The sequence below is a fragment of the Anolis carolinensis genome, unplaced genomic scaffold (assembly GCF_035594765.1).
Source record: "Anolis carolinensis isolate JA03-04 unplaced genomic scaffold, rAnoCar3.1.pri scaffold_14, whole genome shotgun sequence".
Classification (NCBI taxonomy): domain Eukaryota; kingdom Metazoa; phylum Chordata; class Lepidosauria; order Squamata; family Dactyloidae; genus Anolis; species Anolis carolinensis.
Window position 1 is genome coordinate 8,254,125 of NW_026943825.1, and position 24,452 is coordinate 8,278,576.

The window sequence follows — 24,452 nt, forward strand, 5'->3', positions numbered from 1 at the left end:
ATATAATATAATAATAATATATTAAATGTAATATTACTAATAATATTACCATATAATGATATAGTACAATATAGTAATTTAATGCTTATATTGTGCTATGCTAATAATGTATTGTATGTACATTTGATTTGTAAGCCGCTCAGTCCCCTCCGGGGTGAGAAGAGCAGGATATAAATATAGTAAATAAATAAATACAGTAGAGTCTCACTTATCCAAGTTTTTGGATTATCCAAGCCATTTTTATAGTCAATGTTTTTACTATATCGTGATATTTTGGTGCTAAATTCATAAATACAGTAATTACAACATAACATTACTGCGTATTGAACTGCTTTTTCTGTCAAATTTGTTGTATAACATGATGTTTTGGTACTTAATTTGTAAAATCATAACCTAATTTGATGTTTAATAGGCTTTTCCTTAATCCCTCCTTATTATCCAAGATATTCGCTTATCCAAGCTTCTGCCGGCCCGTTTAGCTTGGATAAGTGAGACTCTACTGTAATAAGACATACAAGGCTCACTTTGGCAAAATACTGCGGCCCCTTTAAATTTCCGGAGACGCTTTGCTCGCCTCCATGGCAACGGGAGGCGAGCGTGGCGGACTTTGCGGCAAAAAGGAGCGCACAGTCTGTGGCGTCAACAAAGCCCCGAAAGGGGAGGGGGAGACGCGCTGAGGCGCATGCGCGGATCGCGTGCGCCTGCGCGGTAGGGCCGCGCGAAGCCCAGACCTCTGGCCGGGCAAGCCGGAGAGGAGAGGAGGGACAAAGATGGCGGCGGGCGCCCCAGGAGTTGTTGTTGCCATGGCGTCGTGGAGGAGGTGAGCGCCTGCCGCACCTGGACGCCTTCGCGGCCCTGAGTCCGGGCGGGAGGGGGGTGCGTTTGGGTCGTGGCCGAGCTGGGCAGCGGCGAAGGCTCCTGAATGAGGGACACGAAGAGAAGCTGTGGAGGTTTCTTGGAGGGGTTTGGTGGCTGAGTGGCCGTTGAGGCCTAGGAGGCCGGCTTTTGCGGTGGAGAGCGGGCCTGGGCCTGCCTGAAGGGGGGAGGACACCCACACCTTTGTCTTGGATGAGCCCTGCGGGCATTACAGTAGAGTCTCACTTATCCCAGACTCGTTTATCCAAGGTTCTGGATTATCCAAGGCATTTTTGTAGTCCATGTTTTCAATATATCGTGATATTTTGGTGCTAAATTCGTAAATGTAGTAATTACAACATGACATTACTGCGTATTGAACTATTTTTTCTGTCAACTTTGTTATTTTGGTGCTTAATTTGTAAAATCATAACCTAATTTAATGTTTAATAGGCTTTTCCTTAATCCCTCCTTATTATCCAACATATTCGCTTATCCAAGGTTGTGCCTGCCCGTTTAACTTGAATAAGTGAGACTCTACTGTATTATGTAATCTCATCATTAGGATCTATGGCAGTGGTTCCCAACCTTTTTTTTGACCAGGGCCCACCTCACCACAGTCCACCTTGACCAGGGAGCACCTTGATCAGGGACTACCTTGACCAGGGTCCACTGACTAGGGTTCATTTGACCACAGCCCATCCTGACCAGGAACCACTTCGCCATAGTCCACTTTGACCAGGGTCCACTTTGACCACGACCCACTTTGACCAGGGACCCACCTCACCATGGTCCACTTTGACCACAGTTCACTTTGACCAGGGAGCACCTTGATCAAAGACCACCTTGATCAGGGTCCACTTTGACCAGGGCCCACCCTGACCAGGAACCACTTCACCAAGGGTCACTTTGACCAGGCCCAGCTTGACCATGGCCTGGCCCACCTTGACCAGGACCCACTTCACCAGGGACCAATTTGACCAGGGACACACCTTGACCAGGAACCCACCTCACCAGGGACCCACCTTGACCAGGAACCCACCTCACCAGGAACCAATTTGACTAGGGACCAATTTGACCAGGGACCCACCTTGATTAAGAACCTACCTCACCAGGGACCCACCTTAACCAGGAACCCACCTCACCAGGGACCCATCTTGACCAGGGACCCACTTTGACCAGGACCACCTTGACCAGGGACCTTCCTTACTTAGGCGATCCCTCGTAGTTCGAGGATGATGGTCTTCCAGCCGTGGGGTCCTGTGGGTGGGTTCTTAGGTGGCTGAAGAGACCTGTTCTTGATCTGCATGTTCTCCCGCAGTGAGGACATCAGTTTCCAGGTGGAAGGCGGTCCCAGTCAGGGTTGGCTTGACAGGCCTTCCTCTTGGCACGTTTCTCCCTTAAGCCCTCCATTCGTGCCTCTTCGGACTCCACAGCACTGCTGGTCACAGCTGACCTCCAATTAGAGTACTCAAGGGCCAGGGCTTCCTAATTCTCAGTGTCTATGCCACTGTTTTTAAGGTTGGCTTTAAGCCCATCTTTAAATCTCTTTTCCTGCCCACCAACATTCCGTTTCCCATTCTTGAGTTCGGAGTGGAGTAACTGCTTTGGGAGACGGTGATTGGGCATTCGAACAACGTGGCCAGTCCAGCGGAGTTGATGGCATAGGAGCATGGCTTCATTGCTGGTAGTCTTTGCTTCCTCAAGCACGCTGACATTTGTCTGCCTGTCTTCCCAAGAGATTTGCAGGATTTTTCTGAGGCAACGCTGATGGAAACGTTCTAGGAGTTGAGTGTGACGTCTGTAGACCGTCCACGTTTCTCACCACCTTGACCAGAACCCACATCACCAGGGCTACCTTGACCAGGGCTCACCTTGACCAGGACCCACATCACGAGGGCCCAGTTTGACCAGGGACTACCTTGACCAGGGTCCACTTTAGATTTGGTTTGATATTAATTTTTGGTGTCTCATTCATTAGAATCATAGAATCATAAGGTTGGAAGAGACCCCAAGGGCTATCCAGTCCAACTCTTTCTGCCCTGCAGGACTAAACAACCAAGCTCGTGTCACTAAGCATCACATGGGGTCAAATGAAACATCTTTGAATGCAAGCCGAGCCAGGGATGAGTCCCACTTTTCCTTTTGCTTTGCAGGGCAACTGCAGAGGAAAGCCCTTGTGTACTCAGCCACCTCTATGAGGTTTGAACCAGGATCTGGCCGGGGAACGAGTCTCTTGGCTTATGAGAGGTTAGTATCAACATTGGGCAAGGACTGAGCTTCTGTGGCTTGGTAGATCTCATGAACCCGGCTTTTGGTGTCTGTTGAGTTAATCAAAATTGGTTTCAGATTGTCTCAGAGTATTTGTGCTGATTCTAAATGGTCTTGTTTAACTTGTAAGCTTGCTTAATTTGTTTCTGTCAATTTAAATCACTCTTACTGCTAAAACTGATTTTATTTCATGTCATTCTGACTTTCTGTAATTTTGGAGGAGATATACAGGGTTTTTATCTGTTTATGATTTGTTTTTACTGTTGAGTTTTATATTGTTTGCTGCCTGGGCTTGGCCCCATGTAAGCCGCCCCGAGTCCCCTCTGGGAGATGGGGCGGGGTATAAAAATAAAATTATTATTATTATTATTATTATTATTATTATTATTATTATTATTATTATTATTCAAAATGAAACCTCAGAGGTTGTGAGGTCTGTTGGAAACTAGGCAGGTGAGGTCCAGGATGGGAGAAAGAACTCTTGTCTGTTGGAGGCCAGTGTGAATGTTGCAATTGGTCAGCTTGATTAGCATTGAAAAGCCTTGCAGCATCAAAGCCTGTGTGATTCCTGCCTGGGGGAATCTTTTGTTGGGAGTTGTTAGCTGGCTCTGACAAGTTTTATCATTATTATTATTATTGTTATCTCAATATGCCAACTTTTCAGAGACTGTAACATTGGAACACTTACAAAAAAAAGTCATGTTCTAATTCCCTGACCTTGCTTTTAAAATGGACAGTGACCATGTTGCTTGTTTCCCTTGCGTTTGTCGTAGGGCCTTCCTTTCCCTTCTCTCCACAATGCCCCAAGCGTCTGAGCACCGCATGAGCCGGGCGAGAGAGCAAGCAGTCATCACCTCTCAGCCAAAGGCCAACAGCAAGCTCCCAAATGCACACCGAGCTCCGAGTCAAGAGCACCGCAATTGTTGCTCGTCCTCCTCCATCTCCAATGGACTCTCTGGCCCTTCCAAACTCCGGCCCTTACCGCCCCGGCCAACCCCTCTGGACGACAGGGGCAAGAAGCTTGAGACTGATCGAGGCCGGGCCTCCAAGCACAGCGACGTGCCGCGCGGTCCCACCTCTCGCCGCGGCCCCATCAAGGCAGACCACGCGCTCAAAATACCCAGCTGCCCTCAGCCCGGCACTATCTCTGGCAGCACCTCCTTCACCGTGATGCCTGGGGTTCTTTTTGGTGGACCGGACTCTGACCAACGAAGAAGCAACCTGCTCCGTTCCAAATCCATCAGCATTGGTGACTTGAGCCAGGCCAGCAACCATGGGGAGGAGCCGCTGAGCACCGCACTGAACCGCCTGTCCCTCCGGGACCGTAGCCCCTCTTGCGTTCACAAGATTGGCTTGGGCGCCCTGGCTCTGAAGAGAAGTTCTTCGCTCCGCAGGGTCAACATCACCACAGGGCTGGATGGGAGACCGTCTGCCACCCTGCTGTCCGTCTGCACAGAAGGCTGCCTGAGGACTCGCAGCATAGACCCACAAGCCCCGGAATACACTCGCTCTCCAGACCTCCTCTTATCGACCAGCCCGCCCCAGAGCAAGGCCCCTGTTCTTGGCAAACTGGAAGAGAAGGCAAGCACTGTATGGAATTGATACCTTTTAATCTAAACTAGTGGTTCCCAACCTGTGGTCGGTGGACCCCCAGTAATCCGCAAGAACTAAAAAATGGTCCGTGGCCTCACCGTTACTACTATGGATAATATCACAGCCCAACCAAAATAATATTTTTTCTTGATGTCTTTGTTTTTAGGCCTGTTTCTGAGGTTATTTGGGGTGCTGATTCAGAAAATTGCATTGAATAGACCATTTAGTAGTAGTAGTAATAATAATAATAGTAATAATAATAATAATAATAATAATAATAATAATAATAAAGGCCACCCTACTGGGGTCTGCACGCATCATCCAAAAAAACCGAGGAAAAGCTGAAATTTGATAACACATGGCTCTTGTTTTCATCATTAAAATATATTAAATGAGATGATCTTACATAGGATGGAGCAACAGAGTTCTGGAGGACATCTGGAAGGTTCTGCATATAGTTATCTTTTTTTCTTATATATATATACCTTTACTTGCTCATGGAGAAAACGATTCTAATACTGTGCTATCTCAATTTTTAAATGGGCTTAAGTTTAAATTGCTTTTAATTCTGTTGATAGTTCACTACTACTACTACTACTACTAACAACAACAACAATTTCTTACTTATTACCCGCCTCTTCTTACAGCTCAAAGCGAGGCACAATATAATAATAATAATAATATCATATTGTTTGCTGTGTCATACTATGCTGTTGTGTCAAAATAATAATAATAATAATAATAATAATAATAATAATAATAATAATAATAATAATACATCACACAGTCCTAAACACTTGGGAAGTGTTTGACTTGTGATTTTGTGATACGAAATCCAGCATATAGATCTCATTTGCTGTGTCATACTCTGTCTTTGTGTCAATAACAATAACAACAATAACAACAGCAACAACATCACATAGTCCTAGACACTTGGGAAGTGTTCGACTTGTGATTTTGTGATACGAAATCCAGCATATCTGTCTTATTTGCTGTGTCATACAATGTTGCTGTGTCAATAATAATAATAATAACAACAAACAAACAAACAACAACTTTATTTTTGTATCTTGCCTCCATCTCCACGAAGGGATTCAGAGAGACTTAACACAGGGCCAAGCCCAAACAATTACAGTAAAACAAGATAAAATACATACAAAACACACAGCATCAGTCCAATAAAATGCTTATACAGTATCAAAGTAAAATATCAGCTCTAGATTATTAAATATGGTTTTCTGTGGGCAAGCAGATGCCAACTACCGGATGGCATATGCTCTGTATCTGAAAATAGATCTGATATGGTCTATCCAATGAAGTTTTCTGATTTGTAACCTCTTTGGTACTAATGTCGGAGAGTGGTCCCTGGTCAAAAAAAGGTTGGGAACCACTGATCTAAACCACCAGGGGATGGAGGGCTCCAGGGATAATTATGGGGGATATTTATTTATGGACTACGTTTATATCCTGGCCTTCTCACCCCTTCCCACTGGGAGGATTTTTCAGGCCACTATAGTCGCTGTTCAGCTTAACCTGCTTGGTGTGACTTCTGGGAAAGTCGTTGTGTTCCTGGAAAGAGGGAGGGTTGCTTTCATTGGTCTCTGAGAAGTGGTGTGATGGGCAGCATCCATTATGTGCCTTTTCCTGGTTAGAGGATGGTGTGGGTCTCCCGGGGAAGATGTAACCCCAAGCGTGCTACACCTACCATTGGGGTGTTTGTATTTATTTTTATTTCCTCCCCATCTGGCTCCCTGGTGATCCAAACAGCAGCTGTCCCTCAAAGGAGCTCTTCTTGCTAATTAATCCCCATGAGAAAAGCCTCCAGGAGAACCAGGAATAGCCAGGAGAAATCGGATCAGCTCATGAACCGGTGGCTTATAGGGACAGGTGGGAGGGCCCAGCGGCCCTTTTTTCTTTTCCATTTGCCACGGTGTCTGGTGAAGCCTGCGTTTTTGCTCGCTCCCCTGGACTCGGAAGGCGAGCCATGCCGGGGCTTCAAGGGGCCACGCTGGTGGAACTACCGCAGAAGCTCCACCGCACCTTGGCCACCAAGCGTGAGCTTCATGGTCGAGCAGCAGACATTTCCGAGTCCGTGGTCCACACCGCAGTCATGGGGTTGCTCCTGATGACCAGCGAGGTAAATCTCCTTTGTCTCTATGTGTGTGTCAGACTTCATGTTCTGCTTGGATTATGCCTCGTGGGGACACAAGACACGCTGGAGCTCTTATATAAATATAAATTATATTTATATAATATAAATTAAATGAAATTATAATATATAAATTAAATAAAAGTATAATATATAAAATAAATAAATAAAAATGAATTAAACAACTACTTCAGCTACCTACTGTGCTTTCTTTCCCTTTAGACACATCACACCCTTCTTCTGGGCTCTGGGCACATTGGTCTGCGCAATCTTGGCAACACGGTGAGTAACAGGCAATGTGCTGCCTTCCCTGCTCCAGTTATTTGAAAAAGTCACTTTTTAAAAATTATATTGTTGTGGGTGAATTACAACTCACATCATGCCACGTTAACCCATCTGTACTTAAAGTGTATTATGTTGGGGAAGTTTGCTGTGGATGCATCATGGGTGGAGTTCAGTGTGCTCCCTGGCTGTCAGGTAAACTACAGCTCCCACTATGGTGAGTCAGTCCCCTCAAACCCCTCCACTAGGTTGAGTGAGTCATGGGGGTTCTGTGTACAAAGTTTGGAATAGTTTCCCTATGGCAACCTTTATTTATTTACTATTTATGTACCACATTTATATCCCGCCTTTCTCACCCCGAAGGGGACTCAGAGCGGTTTACAAATTATATGTACATACCATATTTTATGTTATTAGCATAACACAATATTATTATTATTAATAATAATAATAATAATAATTGCAACTTTATTTTTGAATGCCGCCTCATATATTACTACTGGCTGTGCCCGGCCACATGTTGCTGTGGTGTTGTCTGGTGGTGTTGGTGAGAAATTGTTGAGGTAGTGGTGGTATTGAATATGTGTTGTATGGTTGTCTTTATGTTTAGTATGCATTTGGTTGTTTGTGTACTGTGGTGACGATAGAGGGGGTCTATGTGTGGAGCTTAGCTCTCTAAACTGGCAGCAATTGGATAAAAACAATTATTGCTCTCCCTCTAATTAGGACTTTATTTTTCTTTTCTTTTTGTTGTATCAACCTAGAGCTGTGGATTATGGGCTGTGTTGTCAAATTTCGAGGTTGGGGGGTCTGTAGTTTTGTTGTTTTGTCCGGTGCCCTGATTCCATCACTCTTTTATATATATAGATAGATATAGATATTGGACTATACCAATATACTGTAATATTGTTAGTAACATAACATGTAATATATAATTAATATTACAGTAGAGTTTCACTTATCCAAGGCTCGCTTATCCAAGGTTCTGGATTATCCAAGGCATTTTTGTAGTCAATGTTTTCAATATATCGTGATATTTTGGTGCTAAATTCGTAAATTCAATAATTACAACATAACATGACTGCGTATTGAACTACTTTTTCTGTCCAATTTGTTGTAGAACATGATGTTTTGGTGCTTAATTTGTAAAATCATAACCTAATTTGATGTTTAATAGGCTTTTCCTTAATCTCTCCTTATTATCCAAGATATTCGCTTATCCAAGCTTCTGCCGGCCCGTTTAGCTTGGATAAGTGAGACTCTACTGTATTATATTGTATTATTGACAGTATTATATTGTCATACGTTATAATATTGTTATCAATATTGCATGTACAGTAGAGTCTCACTTATCCAACACTCGCTTATCCAACGTTCTGGATTATCCAACGCATTTTTGTAGTCAATGTTTTCAATACATCGTGATATTTTGGTGCTAAATTGGTAAATACAGTAATTACTACATAGCATTACTACTTATTGAACTACCTTTTCTGTCAAATTTGTTGTATAACATGATGTTTGGGTGCTTAATTTGTAAAATCATAACCTAATTTGATGATTAATAGGCTTTTCCTTAATTTCTCCTTATTATCCAACATATTCGCTTATCCAACGTTCTGCCGGACCATTTATGTTGGATAAATGAGACTCTACTGTATATACATATTATATTATCATATATTATTGTATATATAATAATATATTGTATATATTTACAGTCCCCAATTCAGAGCCACTTTGTTTCAAATCAGTTCCATAGTAATTTTTGTTTCCAGAGTAATGTTTTTTGTCTTTTGGCCTCATTCTCAGTGCTTCATGAACGCTGTCCTCCAGTGCCTGAGCAGCACCAAACCCTTGCGGGACTACTGCCTCCGCCGCGAATTTCGGCAAGAGCAACCCGGAGCCCTGCGGACCCAGCAGGAGTTGACGGAAGGTGACGGCAACCCCTCTGCGGCCTGTTTCTTTTCCTCGACAGGAAGAGATTACGTAATGGAGTCCTGTCTGAAGTGACTTGGGCTCACAGGATCTTGGTCGTGATCCACAATCTAAATTGGTCTCTGGCTGCTTTTAATCCCAAGTCCAGTTGACCACAATTACATAATTACCTTGGCCTATAACAAAAGGGTTATATAATTAGAGGACCCAATTTCTGTATTGTCCGTGGCTTTCATTCTCTGACCCAAAGCTTGCACATTATTATTATTATGCAGCCCAACCAAAAAATGTGTTTTTTGGTTTTTAGACTTCTTCCTGGGGTTATTTAGGGTTCTGATTCAGAAAACAACTGTATATACTCGAGTATAAGCTGACCTGAATATAAGCTGAGACACCTAATTTTACCACAAAAAAACTGGGAAAACATTGACTCCACTATAAGCCGAGATATCAATAAATTTACATTAATTGAGGCCTCAGTAGTTTAAATGTTTTTGAATCTTTACATCAAACTGTAATTTAAGATATGACTGTTCAACTCTGATTAAATCATTATTTTCATCTTCTTCAATGTAAATGTGCTTATGTATCCTTTTAATAATACAGTGGAGTCTCACTTATCTAACACTCGCTTATCCAACGTTCTGGATTATCCAACGCATTTTTGTAGTCAGTGTTTTCAATACATCATGATATTTTGGTGCTAAATTCGTAAATACAGTAATTACAACATAACATTACTGCGTATTGAACTGCTTTTTCTGTCAAATTTGTTGTATAACATGATGTTTTGGTGAATTAATTTGTAAAATCATAACCTAATTTGATGTTTAATAGGCTTTTCCTTAATGCCTCCTTATTATCCAACATATTCGCTTATCCAAACTTTTGCTGGTCCGCTTATGTTGGATAAGTGAGACTACTGTAATAGAGTGAAATAAGAAATGTAATAATAGTAAATGCAGTAAAATAATAAATGTAATAATAAATAAAGTAAAATAATAAATGTATTACAGTAGAGTCTCACTTATCCAAGCTAAACGGGCCAGCAGAAGCTTGGATAAGCGAATATCTTGGATAATAAGGAGGGATTAATGAAAAACCTATTAAACATCAAATTAGGTTATGATTTTACAAATTAAGCACCAAAATAACAAAGTTGACAGAAAAAATAGTTCAATGCGCAGTAATGTCATGTTGTAATTACTGTATTTGCGAATTTAGCACCAAAATATCACGATATATTGGAAACATTGACTACAAAAATGGCTTGGATAATCCAGAAGCTTGGCTAAGCGAGGCTTGGATAAGTGAGACTCTACTGTAACAACAATAGAGTAAAATAATAAATGTAATAATAATCATTAATAGAGTAAAATAATAAATGTAACAATAATAATAATATAATAATAATAATAATAATAATAATAATAATAATTTTATTTTTGTTGTTTGCCACCATCTCCCCAGAGGGACTCGGGGCGGCTTACAGATATAAAACCAGCATACAGTAATATCAAATACAAAAACACACAAATAAATTTAAAAGGCATTAAAAAAATCACAATCATTATAAAACACATGAAAAACACAGCAATAAAAACATAAAATGAGCTGGGCAAAATACCAATAATAATAGAGAAAAATAATAAATATACTATATATACTTGAGTATAAGCCGACCTGAATATAAGCCAACCAGGACCCTTACCCAAGTATAAGCCGAGGAGGTTTTTCTTTTCAGTCCTAAAAAAGGGCTGAAAAACTAGGCTTATACTCGAGTATATACAGTAAGTAAAGGATGGATAGACTGCTGCAGCTCTAGTTTCATAGCTATGGTTATCATGGTTTCCTACGCGTGAGCATTCTGGAATTGTAGAGGAGGGCAGGCTAACTGAAGGGTGTTTTGTTGTCCCCTTCACCTTTTTTGGTTTCTCCCTCGGCAGCCTTCGCAGATGTCATTGCCACCTTGTGGCACCCCGATTCCACAGAAGCCGCCAATCCCAGCCGCTTCAAAGCCATCTTCCAGAAATACGTGCCATCCTTTACAGGATACAGGTGAGAAAAAGCCGGGTTTTCCCTCCTCTCGGTTCCTTTCTTCTTTGTTTGTCTGTGCCACTCATTCAGTCTCCCTGGGTTGCCGTTTTTCACTTGTTCCAGAAGCCAAAGAGAAAATGTTAGTGATGTAATATCAGAGGGAATGCATTGCGTGAATTTCAGTTCATATACTTGCCCTTGCATTGGGAACCAGGTGTAGCTTCTAAATGTGAGAGTAGCCCATGGCAGTTGTCTGTGCTGGATATGCTGGATTTCGTATCACAAAATCACAAGTCAAACATTTCCCAAGCGTTTAGGACTATGTAATGTTGTTGTTGTTGTTATTGTTATTGTTATTGACACAAAGACATAGTATGACACAGCAAACGAGATATATATGCTGGATTTTGTATCACAAAAACACAAGTCGAACACTTCCCAAGCGTTTAGGACTATGTGATGTTGTTGCTGTTGTTATTGTTGTTATTGTTATTGACGCAAAGACGGAGTATGACACAGCAAGCGAGATCTAGATGCTGGATTTCGTATCACAAAATCACAAGTCGAACACTTCCCAAGTGTTTAGGACTGTGTGATGTATTATTATTATTATTATTATTATTATTATTATTATTATTATTATTATTATTATTATTTTGACACAACAGCATAGTATGACACAGCAAACAAGATATTATTATTATTATTATTATTATTGTGCCTCGCCTTGAGCTATAAGAAGATGCCGGTAATAAGTAAGAAATTGTTGTTGTTAGTAGTAGTAGTAGTAGTAGTAGTAGTGAACTAGCAACAGAATTAAAAGCAATTTAAACTTAGGCCCATTTAAAAATTGAGATAGCACAGTATTAGAATCCTTTTCTCCATGAGCAAGTGAAGGTATATGTAAGAAAAAAAAATATAAGAACTACAGTAGAGTCTCACTTATCCAACATAAACGGGCCGGCAGAACGTTGGATAAGCGAATATGTTGGATAATAAGGAGGGATTAAGGAAAAGCCTGTTAAACATCAAATTAGGTTATGATTTTACAAATTAAGCATCATAACATCATGTTATACAACAAATTTGACAGAAAAAGTAGTTCAACATGCAGTAATGCTACGTAGTAATTACTGTATTTATGAATTTAGCACCAAAATATGATGTATTGAAAACATTGACTCCAAAAATGCGTTCAATAATCCAGAACGTTGGATAAGCGAATGTTGGATAAGTGAGACTCTACTGTATATGTAGAACCTTCCAGATGTCTTCCAGAACTCTGTTGCTCCATCCTATGTAAGATCATCTCATTTAATATATTTTTAATGATGAAAACAAGAGCCATGTGTTATCCGATTTCAGTTTTTCCTCGTTTTCTTGCAGAATCTAGTAATGTCCTCTAAAAGGCCCTTAGTGGCTTAGAAAATAATATACCTTTGGGATGCAATAATACCTCCAACCATGAATATTTTTCCGAGACCCTTTAGATAAAAGAATGAATCTGGGCTCTCTGTTTTGTTGTTGTTTCATTGCCTGAAGATTAAATTGTCCTGTGCTTTTCCCGTCTTCCCTTTCCAGCCAGCAAGACGCTCAGGAGTTTCTGAAGTTCCTGATGGATCGGTTGCATGTGGAGATCAATAGGAAAGGACGCAAAACGCCCAGCATCCTTTCCGACGCCAAGAGGGCCTCCGTATTGGAGGATGCCGACATTCTGAGGTGAGTCTGGTCGGGCAGAAATAATACTGTATATACTCGAGTATAAGCCTAGTTTTTCAGCCCTTTTTTAGGACTGAAAAAAAAAACCTCCTCGGCTTATACTCAGGTGAGGCTTATATTCAGGTCGGCTTATACTTATATATGGTATATTTATTATTTTTCTCTATTATTATTGGTATTGTTACATTTATTATTTTACTCTATTAATGATTATTATTACATTTATTATTTTATTGTTGTTACTTTTACATTTATTTTACTCTGTATTTATTATTAATACATTTATTATTTTACTCTGTTATTACATTTATTATTTTACTGCATTATTATTATTATTACATTTATTATTTCACTCTATGATTATTAAAAGGGTACATAAGCACATTTGCATTGAAGAGATGAAAATAATGATTTAATCAGAGTTGAATAGTCATATCTTAAATTACAGTTTGATGTAAAGATTCAAAAACATTTAAATTACTGATGCCTCAGTTAATGTAATTTTATTGATATCTCGGCTTATACTGGAGTCAATATTTTCCCAGTTTTTTGTGGTAAAATTAGGTGCCTCAGCTTATATTCGGGTCAGCTTATACTCAAGTATATACGGTAAATCAAATTGTTGTTGTTTTTTTACTCTGTTTCTAAGAATCTTTTCAACTGAAAGTGGCAGAAATTGAATCGTGAATTTTTTGCATCTTCCTGAGACATTTAAGGGCAGATTTCTGTTGTCTCTGAGGATACTGGGGCTGTTCTTATATTAATAATAAATAAATAAAACTTTATTTATATACCGCCCTATCTCCCGGATGGGACTCAGGGTGGTTTCCAGTCATAAAAACAACACAAACAATGTGTTGTTTGTGTTGTTTACTTCTTGTGTTGTTTACTAATGTTTACTTCTTGCCTTTTCTTTCTCCACACAGTGATGACGAACAAGCCAACCAGATGTGGAAGCGTTACCTGGAAAGAGAGGACAGCAAAATAGTGGGTGAGTGTGGACATCCCTCCCATCATCCCTGCTTACGTGTCATCAGATTGTCATCAGACTATTTTTCTGTTTACAAAATTGTATGGCACTTTATCTCTGTTCTTTATTCCATATAATACAGCACTTTAATGGAGCTTGTCCCTGCATTCCTCCTTTATTCACTCTGATTTTATCTGCTCAGATTTTAAGTATTATTACTATGTTATTTTGTTTACTGTTGAAATCTTTTAATTTTGTTGTTATGTTTTGAGTATGTAATGTTTTTTGCTATATCGTTTCGGGCTTCTCCCTGTTGTAAGCCGCCCCGAGTCCCTTCGGGGATCTGGGGTTGGGATATAAGAATAAAATAATAATAATAATAATTATTATTATTATTATTATTATTATTATTATTATTATTATTCTGATTTGGCTGATGGGAGGTGTAGAAATAATTGAAAACCTGGATGTTTGGGCTGGCCTTTGGAGAGACAGCTATTGGATGACCAGCCTCATTATAATTCTATTCTGAATGTTATTAGGTTCCTTTTATCTGGGTATTTTAATCTAATGATTTTATCTTATATTGCTGCTATAGTCCCCCCCCCCACCTTTGAAGTTGACGGATTTGCATTGGTGGTTGTTTGGTATTATTACTGTTTTATAAACCTTTGTTTTAACTTCTGTTTTATCAACTTCTTGTGTTTTAAACTGTGTATATTGTTTAATGTATTTGCGCTGTTACTTTTGTAACGTTGTGAGCCGCCCCGAGTCCCCGCGGGGAGATGGTGGCAGGTTATAAATAAAGTATTATTATTATTATTATTATTATTATTATTATTATAGTATCTGTTCCTCCCCCTTCAAAATACCTTGGAGATTTGACTTAATGGAAAGCTGTGTCTTAAAATCCCAAAAGTACAACATCACTGTGGCTTTTGCATCTTATAGAAGGCAGGATTCTGCAAAATAATTTAACTCAAGTCTGTGGAATATGAATGTAGTGAATCAGGGCATGAAGGCTGATGATAGTGGAATTTTGGGTTTTTTTGTCCAGTGTGGTCACCAGAATGGGGAAGACAGAGTAAAATAATTATTGTAGAGAGCCACAAAAAGAGGCAGATAATAAACAAACACATTATTATTACTGTATATACTTGAGTATAAGCCTAGTTTTTCAGCCCTTTGTTAGGCCTGAAAAAAAACCTCCTCGGCTAATACTTGGGTCCTGGTTGGCTTATATTCAGGTCGGCTTATACTCACGTATATATGGTATATTTATTATTTTTCTCTATTATTGTTGCTACTATTACATTTATTTTACTCTATTTTTATTATTATTATTATTAATACATTTATTATTTCACTCTGATCTTATTATTATTGCATTTATTATTTTTCTCTATATATTATTACTTGTATTATTTTCCTGTATTTAATATTATTATTATTGCATGTATTATTTTACTCTATTATTATTAAAAGGATACATAAGCACATTTACATTGAAGAAGATGAGAATCATGATTTGATCAGAGTTGGACAGTCTTATCTTAAATTTGAGCTTTATGTAAATATTCAAAAACATTTAACCTACTGATGCCTCAATTAATGTAATTTTATTGGTATCTATTTTTATTTCTGAAATTTACCACCCTCGGCTTATACTGGAGTCAATGTTTTCCCAGTTTTTTGTGGTAAAATTAGGTGCCTCATCTTATATTCGGGTCGGCTTATACTCGAGTATATATGGTAATTTTTTTCTTTCCTTCTCTCTCTGCCAGACCTCTTTGTCGGCCAGCTGAAGAGCTGCCTCAAGTGTCAAGTGTGCGGTTATAGGTCGACCACGTTTGAAGTTTTCTGCGACCTCTCCCTGCCCATCCCCAAAGTAGGCGTCAATGAAATTACAATAGGTTTTGGGGGGTAGGAAGCATTTGGGGGACCCAGCATGCCAAAATTGTGGAGGGGTTTTGCCCTCAATAGACATGTAAGGCAAGGTCAAAGACATTGATATATTTTGCACTTTTGGCACAGATCCTTTGAATCTAATCCATGATTTTATCATTTTATTTTTCTATGTGGTTTTTTATGACTTGTTTTTATTGTTTGATTGATCGGTTTTATTGTTTCGCTTTTATACTGTTTTGTCTGGGCATGGCCCCATGTAAGCCGCCCCGAGTCCCTTCGGGGAGATGGGGCGGGGTATAAGAATAAAGTTATTATTATTATTATTATTCCTAATGAAATCTTTGCCTCTGTTTTGCAGAAGGGCTTCACGGGCGGAAAGGTCTCTCTCCTCGACTGTTTCAGCCTCTTCACCAAAGAAGAGGAGCTGGACTCGGAGAATGCACCGGTAAGACTCTTGTAAAAAAACAAACCCTAACCTCATATTTGGAATAAACAAAAGTATGACCAGAGTCTGTGGTATATGTCAACAACAGTGTCCAGGTTCTGGTCCAAGCAACCATGCTAGCTGAGACATTATTGAATCTGCAACCCATAGAAGTCTCTTTTGCCCTTTTTGATTTCCCCAGACTTAGTTCCCATTCTTCGTAATAATAATAATAATAATAATAATAATAATAATAATAATAATAATAATAATAACAACTTTATTTTTATATCCCGCCTCATCTCCCCTAGGGGACTCAGGGTGGCTCACATGGGGGAAAGCTCAACAACACAGTTAAAATTATAATATATTTATAATATATTATAATTATGTATATAATTATGTATATGCATATAATATTGATAATATTATTTTGTAATACAATATAATACTAATAATACAATATAATAATATCGATTATCTATATATATAAAAGAGTGATGGCATCACGGCGACCGACAAAACAACAAAACTACAGCCCCCCCAACCTCGAAATTTGACAACACAACCCATCATCCATGCCTCTAGGTTGATACAACAAAAAGAAAAGAAAAATAAAGTCCTAATTAGAGGGAGAGGAATAATTGTTTTTTATCCAATTGCTGCCAGTTAGAAGGCTAAGCTCTGCCCACTTGGTCTCCTAGCAACCCACTCACCCAGGGGACAGGCAAAGTTAGGCCTCACTTAGGCCTCTTCCACAGATTATCTAATTTGCACTGGATTATATGGCAGTGTAGACTCAAGGCCCTTCCACACAGCTATATAACCCATTTATAATGGACTTAATGTCAGGGGAAAACCTTTACCTTTTACCTTAACTACCACCAATTCCTCAATACTTTATTTCCCAGACCACCAGACTTCGCCACAGCAACGCGTGGCCAGGCACAGCTAGTATATTATATATTACAAGTAATATTATTAATAATATTACAATACAGTAGAGTCTCACTTATCCAACGTAAACGGGCCGACAGAACGTTGGATAAGCGAATATGTTGGATAATAAGGAGGGATTAAGGAAAAGCCTATTAAACATCAAATTAGGTTATGATTTTACAAATTAAGCACTAAAACATCATGTTATACAACAAATTTGACAGAAAAAGTTGTTCAATATGCAGTAATGCTATGTAGTACTTACTGTATTTACAAATTTAGCACCAAAATATCACGATATATTGAAAACATTGACTACAAAAATGCGTTGGATAATCCAGAATGTTGGCTAAGCGAGTGTTGGATAAGTGAGACTCTACTGTATATAGATATAGTAGAATATGGTAATTTATTGCCAGTATTGTGCTGTGCTAATAATATAATATTGTATGTAAATTTAATTTGTAAGCCGCTCTGAGTCCCCTTCGGGGTGAGAAGGGTGGGTTATAAATGTATTTAATAAATAATAAATAAAATACAAGTTACATAAAAATGCAATTCACAATATAAAAACTGAATAAAAACAGTAGTGTTAAACAATACATATTGACACCCCCACCTTCTCTCTCGAATAGGAATGTGATAAATGTCGGCAGAGGACCCGAAGTACCAAGAAGCTGACCATCCAGCGCTTTCCCCGAATCCTTGTGCTACGTATCCTTTCCGAATCTTATATTGGGATGCTAAAGGCTGCAGGGCCTGGTCATAAGTCTTAAGGGGGCTGGGTTGTTGTATGTATTCCGGGCTGTATGGCCATGTTCCAGAAGTATTCTCTCCTGACGTTTCGCCCACATCTATGGCAGGCATCCTCCATCCGCAATACCTGCAAGTGAGCCCTTCACCAGTAATTCCTTAACTTCTGCTCGCTTAGATCTGAACCGTTTCTCCACCACCCGCTACTCCATTAAGAAGTGCTCTGTGTTTGTGGACTTCCCCCTACAACAGCTGAACCTGAAGGAGTTTGCCAGCGAAAAAGCAGGTGAGTTGGGTGTCAAAACCAGGGCAATCCTTGCTGTGCCTTCTGAGACCAGATCTGAGCCTTTATTTGGGTTGCTATGAGATTTCCGGGCTGTATGGCCATGTTCCGGAAGCATTCTCTCCTGACGTTCCACCACATCTATGGCAGGCATCCTCAGAGGTCTTGAGATCTGTTGGAAACTAGACAAGGGAGGTTTATATAATTGAACTGCATCGGTGTAGACACATACAATGTCTACATTTCGAGCCAAACCGGGAGTAGCGGTATATACGTTTAATAATAATAATAATAATAATAATAATAATAATAATAATAATAATAATATAATGCTGTTCAATGAAGATTATTATTATTTTATTTTATTTTATTATGACACAGCAAACAAGATCGATATGCTGGATTTCATATCACAAAATCACAAGTCGAACACTTCCCAAGTGTCTAGGACTGTGTGATGTATTTTCGGATCATGCGTGCAGATCCCAGTAGGGTGGCCTTTTGCAGTTGGCAGATCGTAATTTTGTCAATGTCTATTGTTTCCAAATGCCGGCTGAGATCTTTTGGCACGGCACCCAATGTGCCCATCATCACCGGGACCACCTGCACTGGTTTCTGCCAGAGTCTTTGAGGTTAAATCTTGAGGTCCTGAGAGCGGCTGAGTTTTTCCTGTTGTTTTTCGTCAATGCGACTGTCACCTGGGATGGCGACATCAATGATCCAAACCTTTTTCTTTTCCACAACTGTGATGTCTGGTGTGTTGTGTTCCAGAACTTTGTCAGTCTGGATTCGGAAGTCCCACAGTATCTTTGCGTTCTCATTTTCCAATACTTTTGCAGGTTTGTGATCCCACCAGTTCTTTGCTGCTGGGAGGTGGTACTTGAGGCATAAGTTCCAATGAATCATTTGGGCCACGTAGTTGTGCCTCTGTTTGTAGTCTGTCTGTGCAATTTTCTTACAGCAGCTGAGGAGATGATCAATGGTTTCGTCGGTTTCCTTGCACAGTCCGCATTTTGGGTCATCAGCTGATTTTTTATTATTATTATTATTATTATTATTATTATTATATAAAGGCCTTCAATAATAATTATTATTATTTCTATCCTTTGCATTTGAAATCCAGCCACATTCAGAGACCTGTGTGAAATGAGTTTTTGAAAACAAAACTATTTATTTATTTATTTAACACATTTATATCCCGCCCTTCTCACCCCGAAGGGGACTCAAGAGCAGCTTACAAATTAAATTTACATACAATATTATATTATTAGCATAGCACAATACTGGCAATAAATTACTATATTGTACTATATCAATATATTGTAATATTATTAGTAATAATAATAATAATTAGTAATAATAATATTATTGTTAATCTTAATATTAACAATAACCAAAATAATTTACGTCTTTTTGAAAGATGTTGCCCTGCCCCTTTTTCTTTGCAGGGACTCCTGTGTACAACCTTTACGCCCTCTGTAACCACTCCGGCAGTGTACACTACGGCCACTACACAGCCTTCTGCAAGGACCAGTCTGGCTGGCGGGTCTACAATGATTCCCGGTAGGTCAAAATGCTGCAGAATCTTTGCTCGGCTTTTTGTGTCTTTCATTAAGGCAGAAGGGGGTTGGAATAAATGACCTTTAGGGTCCCTTCTAATGGACTATAGACTGCCTGGGAGTCCAGTAATGTCCCCTCTTCTGGAGGTTGTTAAGTAGTGGCTGGATGGCCATCTCTCTGGAGTGTTTTGATTATGTCTTCCTACAAGGTAGAAGGGGGTTGGACTGGATGATCTTTAGGGTTCCTTCTAATGGAATATAGACCGGTGGGAGTCCGGTGACATCTACTTCTCTGGAGGTTGTTAAGGAGAGGCCAGATGGCCATCTGTTGGGAGAGCTTTGATGGTGTCTTCCTTTGTGGCAGAACAGGGTTGGACTAAATGGCCCTTGGGGTCTCTTCCAACTCTGTAATTCAATAATAACAACAGCCTTTGATGGTGATGGTAACTGAGTCTTCTTCTCTGGAAGTTTTTAAGCCAAGTCTAGATGGCCATCTGTCTGGAGTGTTTTGATTATGTCTTCCTACAAGGTAGAAGGGGGTTGGACTGGATGATCTTTAGGGTTCCTTCTAATGGAATATAGACCAGTGGGAGTCCAGTGACATCTACAGTAGAGTCTCACTTATCCAACATAAACGGACCGGCAGAAGCTTGGATAAGCGGATATCTTGGATAATAAGGAGGGATTAAGGAAAAGCATATTAAACATCAAATTAGGTTATGATTTTACAAATTAAGCACCAAAACATCATGTTATACAACACATTTGACAGAAAAAGTAGTTCAATATGAAATAATGTTATGTAGTAATTACTGTATTTATGAATTTAGCACTAAAATATCACGATTTATTGAAAACATTGACTACAAAAATGCGTTGGATAATCCAGAACATTGGATAAGCAAGTCTTGGATAATTGAGACTCTCCTGTACTTCTCTGGAGGTTGTTAAGGAGAGGCCAGATGGCCATCTGTTGGGAGAGCTTTGATGGTGTCTTCCTTTGTGGCAGAACAGGGTTGGACTAAATGGCCCTTGGGGTCTCTTCCAACTCTGTGATTCAATAATAACAACAGCCTTTGATGATGGTGGTAACTGAGTCTTCTTCTCTGGAAGTTTTTAAGCCAAGTCTAGATGGACATCTGTCATGAGGGCTTTGATGGTGTCTTCCTTTATAGCAGAACGGGGTCAGATTGGTTGGCTTTTGTGGCTCCAACTGTAGAATTCTAAGATTCGGCGTCTGGATGGTCATCTGTCAGGAGGGCTTTGATTGTGTCTTGAAATGGGGTCAAACTGGATGGCTTTTGTGGTCCCAACTGTAGAATTCTACGATTCAGCAGCTGGATGGTTATCTGTCGGGAGGGCTTTGATGGTGTCTTCCTTTATAGCAGAACGGGGTCAGATTGGTTGGCTTTTGTGGCTCCAACTATAGAATTCTAAGATTTGGCGTCTGGATGGTCATCTGTCAGGAGGGCTTTGATTGTGTCTTCAAATGGCTTTTGTGGTCCAGACCATAGTGTTGTAAGATGCCGCAGCTGGATGCTCATCTGTCAGGAGGGCTTTGATTGTGTCTTCAAATGGCTTTTGTGGTCCAGACCATAGAGTTGTAAGATGCCGCAGCTGGATGCCCATCTGTCAGGAGGGCTTTGATTGTGTCTTCAAATGGCTTTTGTGGTCCAGACCATAGAGTTGTAAGATGCCGCAGCTGGATGCCCATCTGTCAGGAGGGCTTTGATTGTGTCTTCAAATGGCTTTTGTGGTCCAGACCATAGAGTTGTAAGATGCCGCAGCTGGATGGTCATCTGTTGGGAGGGCTTGGATGGTGTCTTCAAATGGGGTCAAACTGGATGGCTTTTGTGATCTCAACTGTAGAATTCTACGATTCAGCGGCTGGCTGGTCATCTGTCGGGAGAGCTTGGATTGTGTCTTCAAATGGGTTCAATCTGGATGTTCCTTGGGGTCTCTCCAACTTTTCCCGTCTTTCTTCCTTTCTTCGGCAGTGTCTCTCCGATCAGCGAGAACCAGGTCCCTTCCAGCGAGGGATACGTCCTTTTTTACGAGCTGGACGACACGCACTGGAAGAAGCAGTAAAAATAAATAATAAAATGACTGGGTGCCCTTCAGCGTTTTTGCTCGACTGCCCTCTTACCTCAGAGACAAAAACAAAACAATAAGAAAACAAACAAACACTGTGTGGAGTTGGTTTCTCAGAGTGAGCTGGTTCGCCCAACTTTGTCCTGTGGGTTGTTTTATTATTAATATTATTATTATATTATTTTCTCCCCCTTGGCTTTGGTTAACTTTACCAAGGCTGCAGGATGACTCTCGTCTTATGGAAGAGTCTAGGTTGTGGGGAAAAGCCCGACCGAGAGGGAAACTGAGGCGGATGATGACACCTCCTCTGCCTGTCCGTCTGTCCGTCCGTCTGTCCCCCGACCCCTCAGGTGAAATGACGCCCGCTACTGATTTTAACTTTGTACATAATGATGACTTTGTACATAGATAAAAAAAGACCGAACAATGAAAAGGTTGAGACTTTTTTTGTGAATAAATTTGCTAAAAAAATAAGGGTTTTGTCTCGTTTCTTAATTTTTTTTTATTTCTATTTATTTATTTATTTATTCAAATAGACACACATTTGTGAGTGTTTGTTGCATACAGTGCAATATTTTCCAGCTCTTCCATAATTGTTTCTCAGATAATGTATTTTCTTTAAGGGGTCACAGTCCTCTATTGGCATCAGAGAGTTCACCTGTATCCAGAGAGGCCCCCACCCTGGTAGCATTCAGAAAGAGCTTGAAAACCTCACTCTTCACTCAGGCCTTTAGATAAATATTGCTCATCCCCATAACAATGCTGTTTCCGTGGCCATTTTCGTACTGGTTTGCACTTTTTACCTTTGTGAACTTGATATAGACACAGCGTCTACTCCCATCCCAATTCGCACTTCCAAGAATTTGCAGCACTTTATCAGTCACCTCGTGTTTACAATATTTATATGGTGCACTTTACCCAGTCTATTTTTACAACCTCTCTATTTTAATTCATGTTTTTATTAAGTTTTTGACATTTATTGGGTAATGTTTAAATTTTTATAATTGTGCATGTCTCGTCTGTTGTTGTGTTTTATATTTTTATTGTTTTTATTCGGGCTTGGCCCCATGTAAGCCGCCCTGAGTCCCCTTTGGGGAGATAGAGGTGGGGTATAAAAATAAAGTTGTTGTTGTTGTTGTTATTATTATTATTATTATTATTATTATTATTATTATTATTATTATTATGACATAGCAAACAAGGTAGATATGCTGGATTTCATATCACAAAATCACAAGTTGAACACTTCCCAAGTGTCTAGGACTGTGTGATGTATTTTCGGATGATGTGCGCAGATCCCAGTAGGGTGGCCTTTTGCAGTTGGCAGATCGTGATTTTGTCAATGTCTATTGTTTCCAAATGCCAGCTGAGATCTTTTGGCACGGCACCCAGTGTGCCCATCACCACCGGGACCACCTACACTGGTTTCTGCCAGAGTCTTTGAAGTTCAATCTTGAGGTCCTGATAGCGGCTGAGTTTTTCCTGTTGTTTTTCGTCAATGCGACTGTCACCTGGGATGGCGACATCAATGATCCAAACCTTTTTCTTTTCCACAACTGTGATGTCTGGTGTGTTGTGTTCCAGAACTTTGTCAGTCTGGATTCGGAAGTCCCACAGTATTTTTGCCTGCTCATTTTCCAATACTTTTGCAGGTTTGTGATTATTATTATTATTATTATTATTATACTGAACCCAGCCGACTTCAGATCTGGACCAAACTTGCCACACAGACCCGACGTGGCCAACTGTGAATGTTTCAGGGTGGTTGCCCTGGGAATCCGGGAGTTGTAGTTCACCCTTAGCCAGAGAACACTGACCAAACTTGCCACATAGATTATGATGATGATAATAATAATAATAACTATTTTTCTATCCCACTTCCATCTCTTCCATCTCCCCGCAGGGACTCTGAGTGGCTAACACAGGGCCAAGCCCAAAAAAACAAGTAAAATAAATATACAGTAGAGTCTCTTACCCAAGCTAAACGGGCCGGCAGAATCTTGGATAAGTGAATATCTTGGATAATAAGGAGGGATTAAGGAAAAGCCTATTAAACATCAAATTAGGTTATGAATTTACAAATTAAGCACCAAAACATCATGTTATACAACAAATTGGACAGAAAACTTAGTTCAATACGCAGTAATGTTATGTTGTAATTACTGTATTTACGAATTTAGCACCAAAATATAACCATATATAGGAAACATTGACTTCAAAAATGCCTTGGATAATCCAAAACCTTGGATAAGCGAGGCTTGGATAAGTGAGACTCTAATATATAAAGTAAAATACATATAAAAACAGCATCTTCAATCAAATAAAATGTTCGATGCTTTGATGTTCTGTGTTATGCAAATCTAGTTTCCTTATTGTCCTTGCTTAATTTAATTTGTGTGTGTGTGTTTCCGAATTTATTTTTTTTAAGAAAACAGCATCCACACTATACGCAACACCCGGGTCAGTTGCGCTTTTACCTCTCTCTGCCTCTACTTCCTGTTTTGGAGCACGAACATGACGTCACCGCGGGTGGTAGCCAATCACGGGCCTCGCCCCGCCGTCTCATTAACACTTTGGACCTGACGTCACCGCCGACGATAGCCAATCAGAGATGGAGTGGGCGGGGTTTTTAAACCCGTGTTTTGCAGGAGGTGAAGGAGGGGCGCATGCGCAGAAAGGAC

At 40.0% G+C, this 24,452-nt stretch overlaps 1 protein-coding gene across 4 annotated transcripts; it reads left to right on the forward strand.

Annotated features, from left to right (window-relative positions):
* Window positions 1–649: 649 nt before the first annotated feature.
* On the forward strand, window positions 650–22,245 carry usp21 (ubiquitin specific peptidase 21). Of its 4 annotated transcripts, none has more exons than XM_062964915.1 (14): window positions 650–820; window positions 3,012–3,105; window positions 3,900–4,716; window positions 7,091–7,150; window positions 8,963–9,086; window positions 11,035–11,146; window positions 12,707–12,844; window positions 13,771–13,835; window positions 15,599–15,702; window positions 16,081–16,167; window positions 17,721–17,799; window positions 18,017–18,124; window positions 19,570–19,684; window positions 21,678–22,245. In XM_062964915.1, exons 2-14 carry the CDS (start codon window positions 3,053–3,055, stop codon window positions 21,766–21,768), a joined length of 1,953 nt encoding a protein of 650 aa, XP_062820985.1. In that variant the 5' UTR covers window positions 650–820; window positions 3,012–3,052; the 3' UTR covers window positions 21,769–22,245. The 4 variants fall into 4 exon arrangements, with proteins under 4 accessions (XP_062820985.1, XP_062820982.1, XP_062820983.1 ...); XM_062964912.1 differs by lacking the exon at window positions 650–820 and adding an exon at window positions 927–950; XM_062964913.1 differs by lacking the exon at window positions 650–820 and adding an exon at window positions 927–950 and having other exon boundaries at window positions 3,900–4,707.
* The last annotated feature ends 2,207 nt before the right edge of the window (window positions 22,246–24,452 follow it).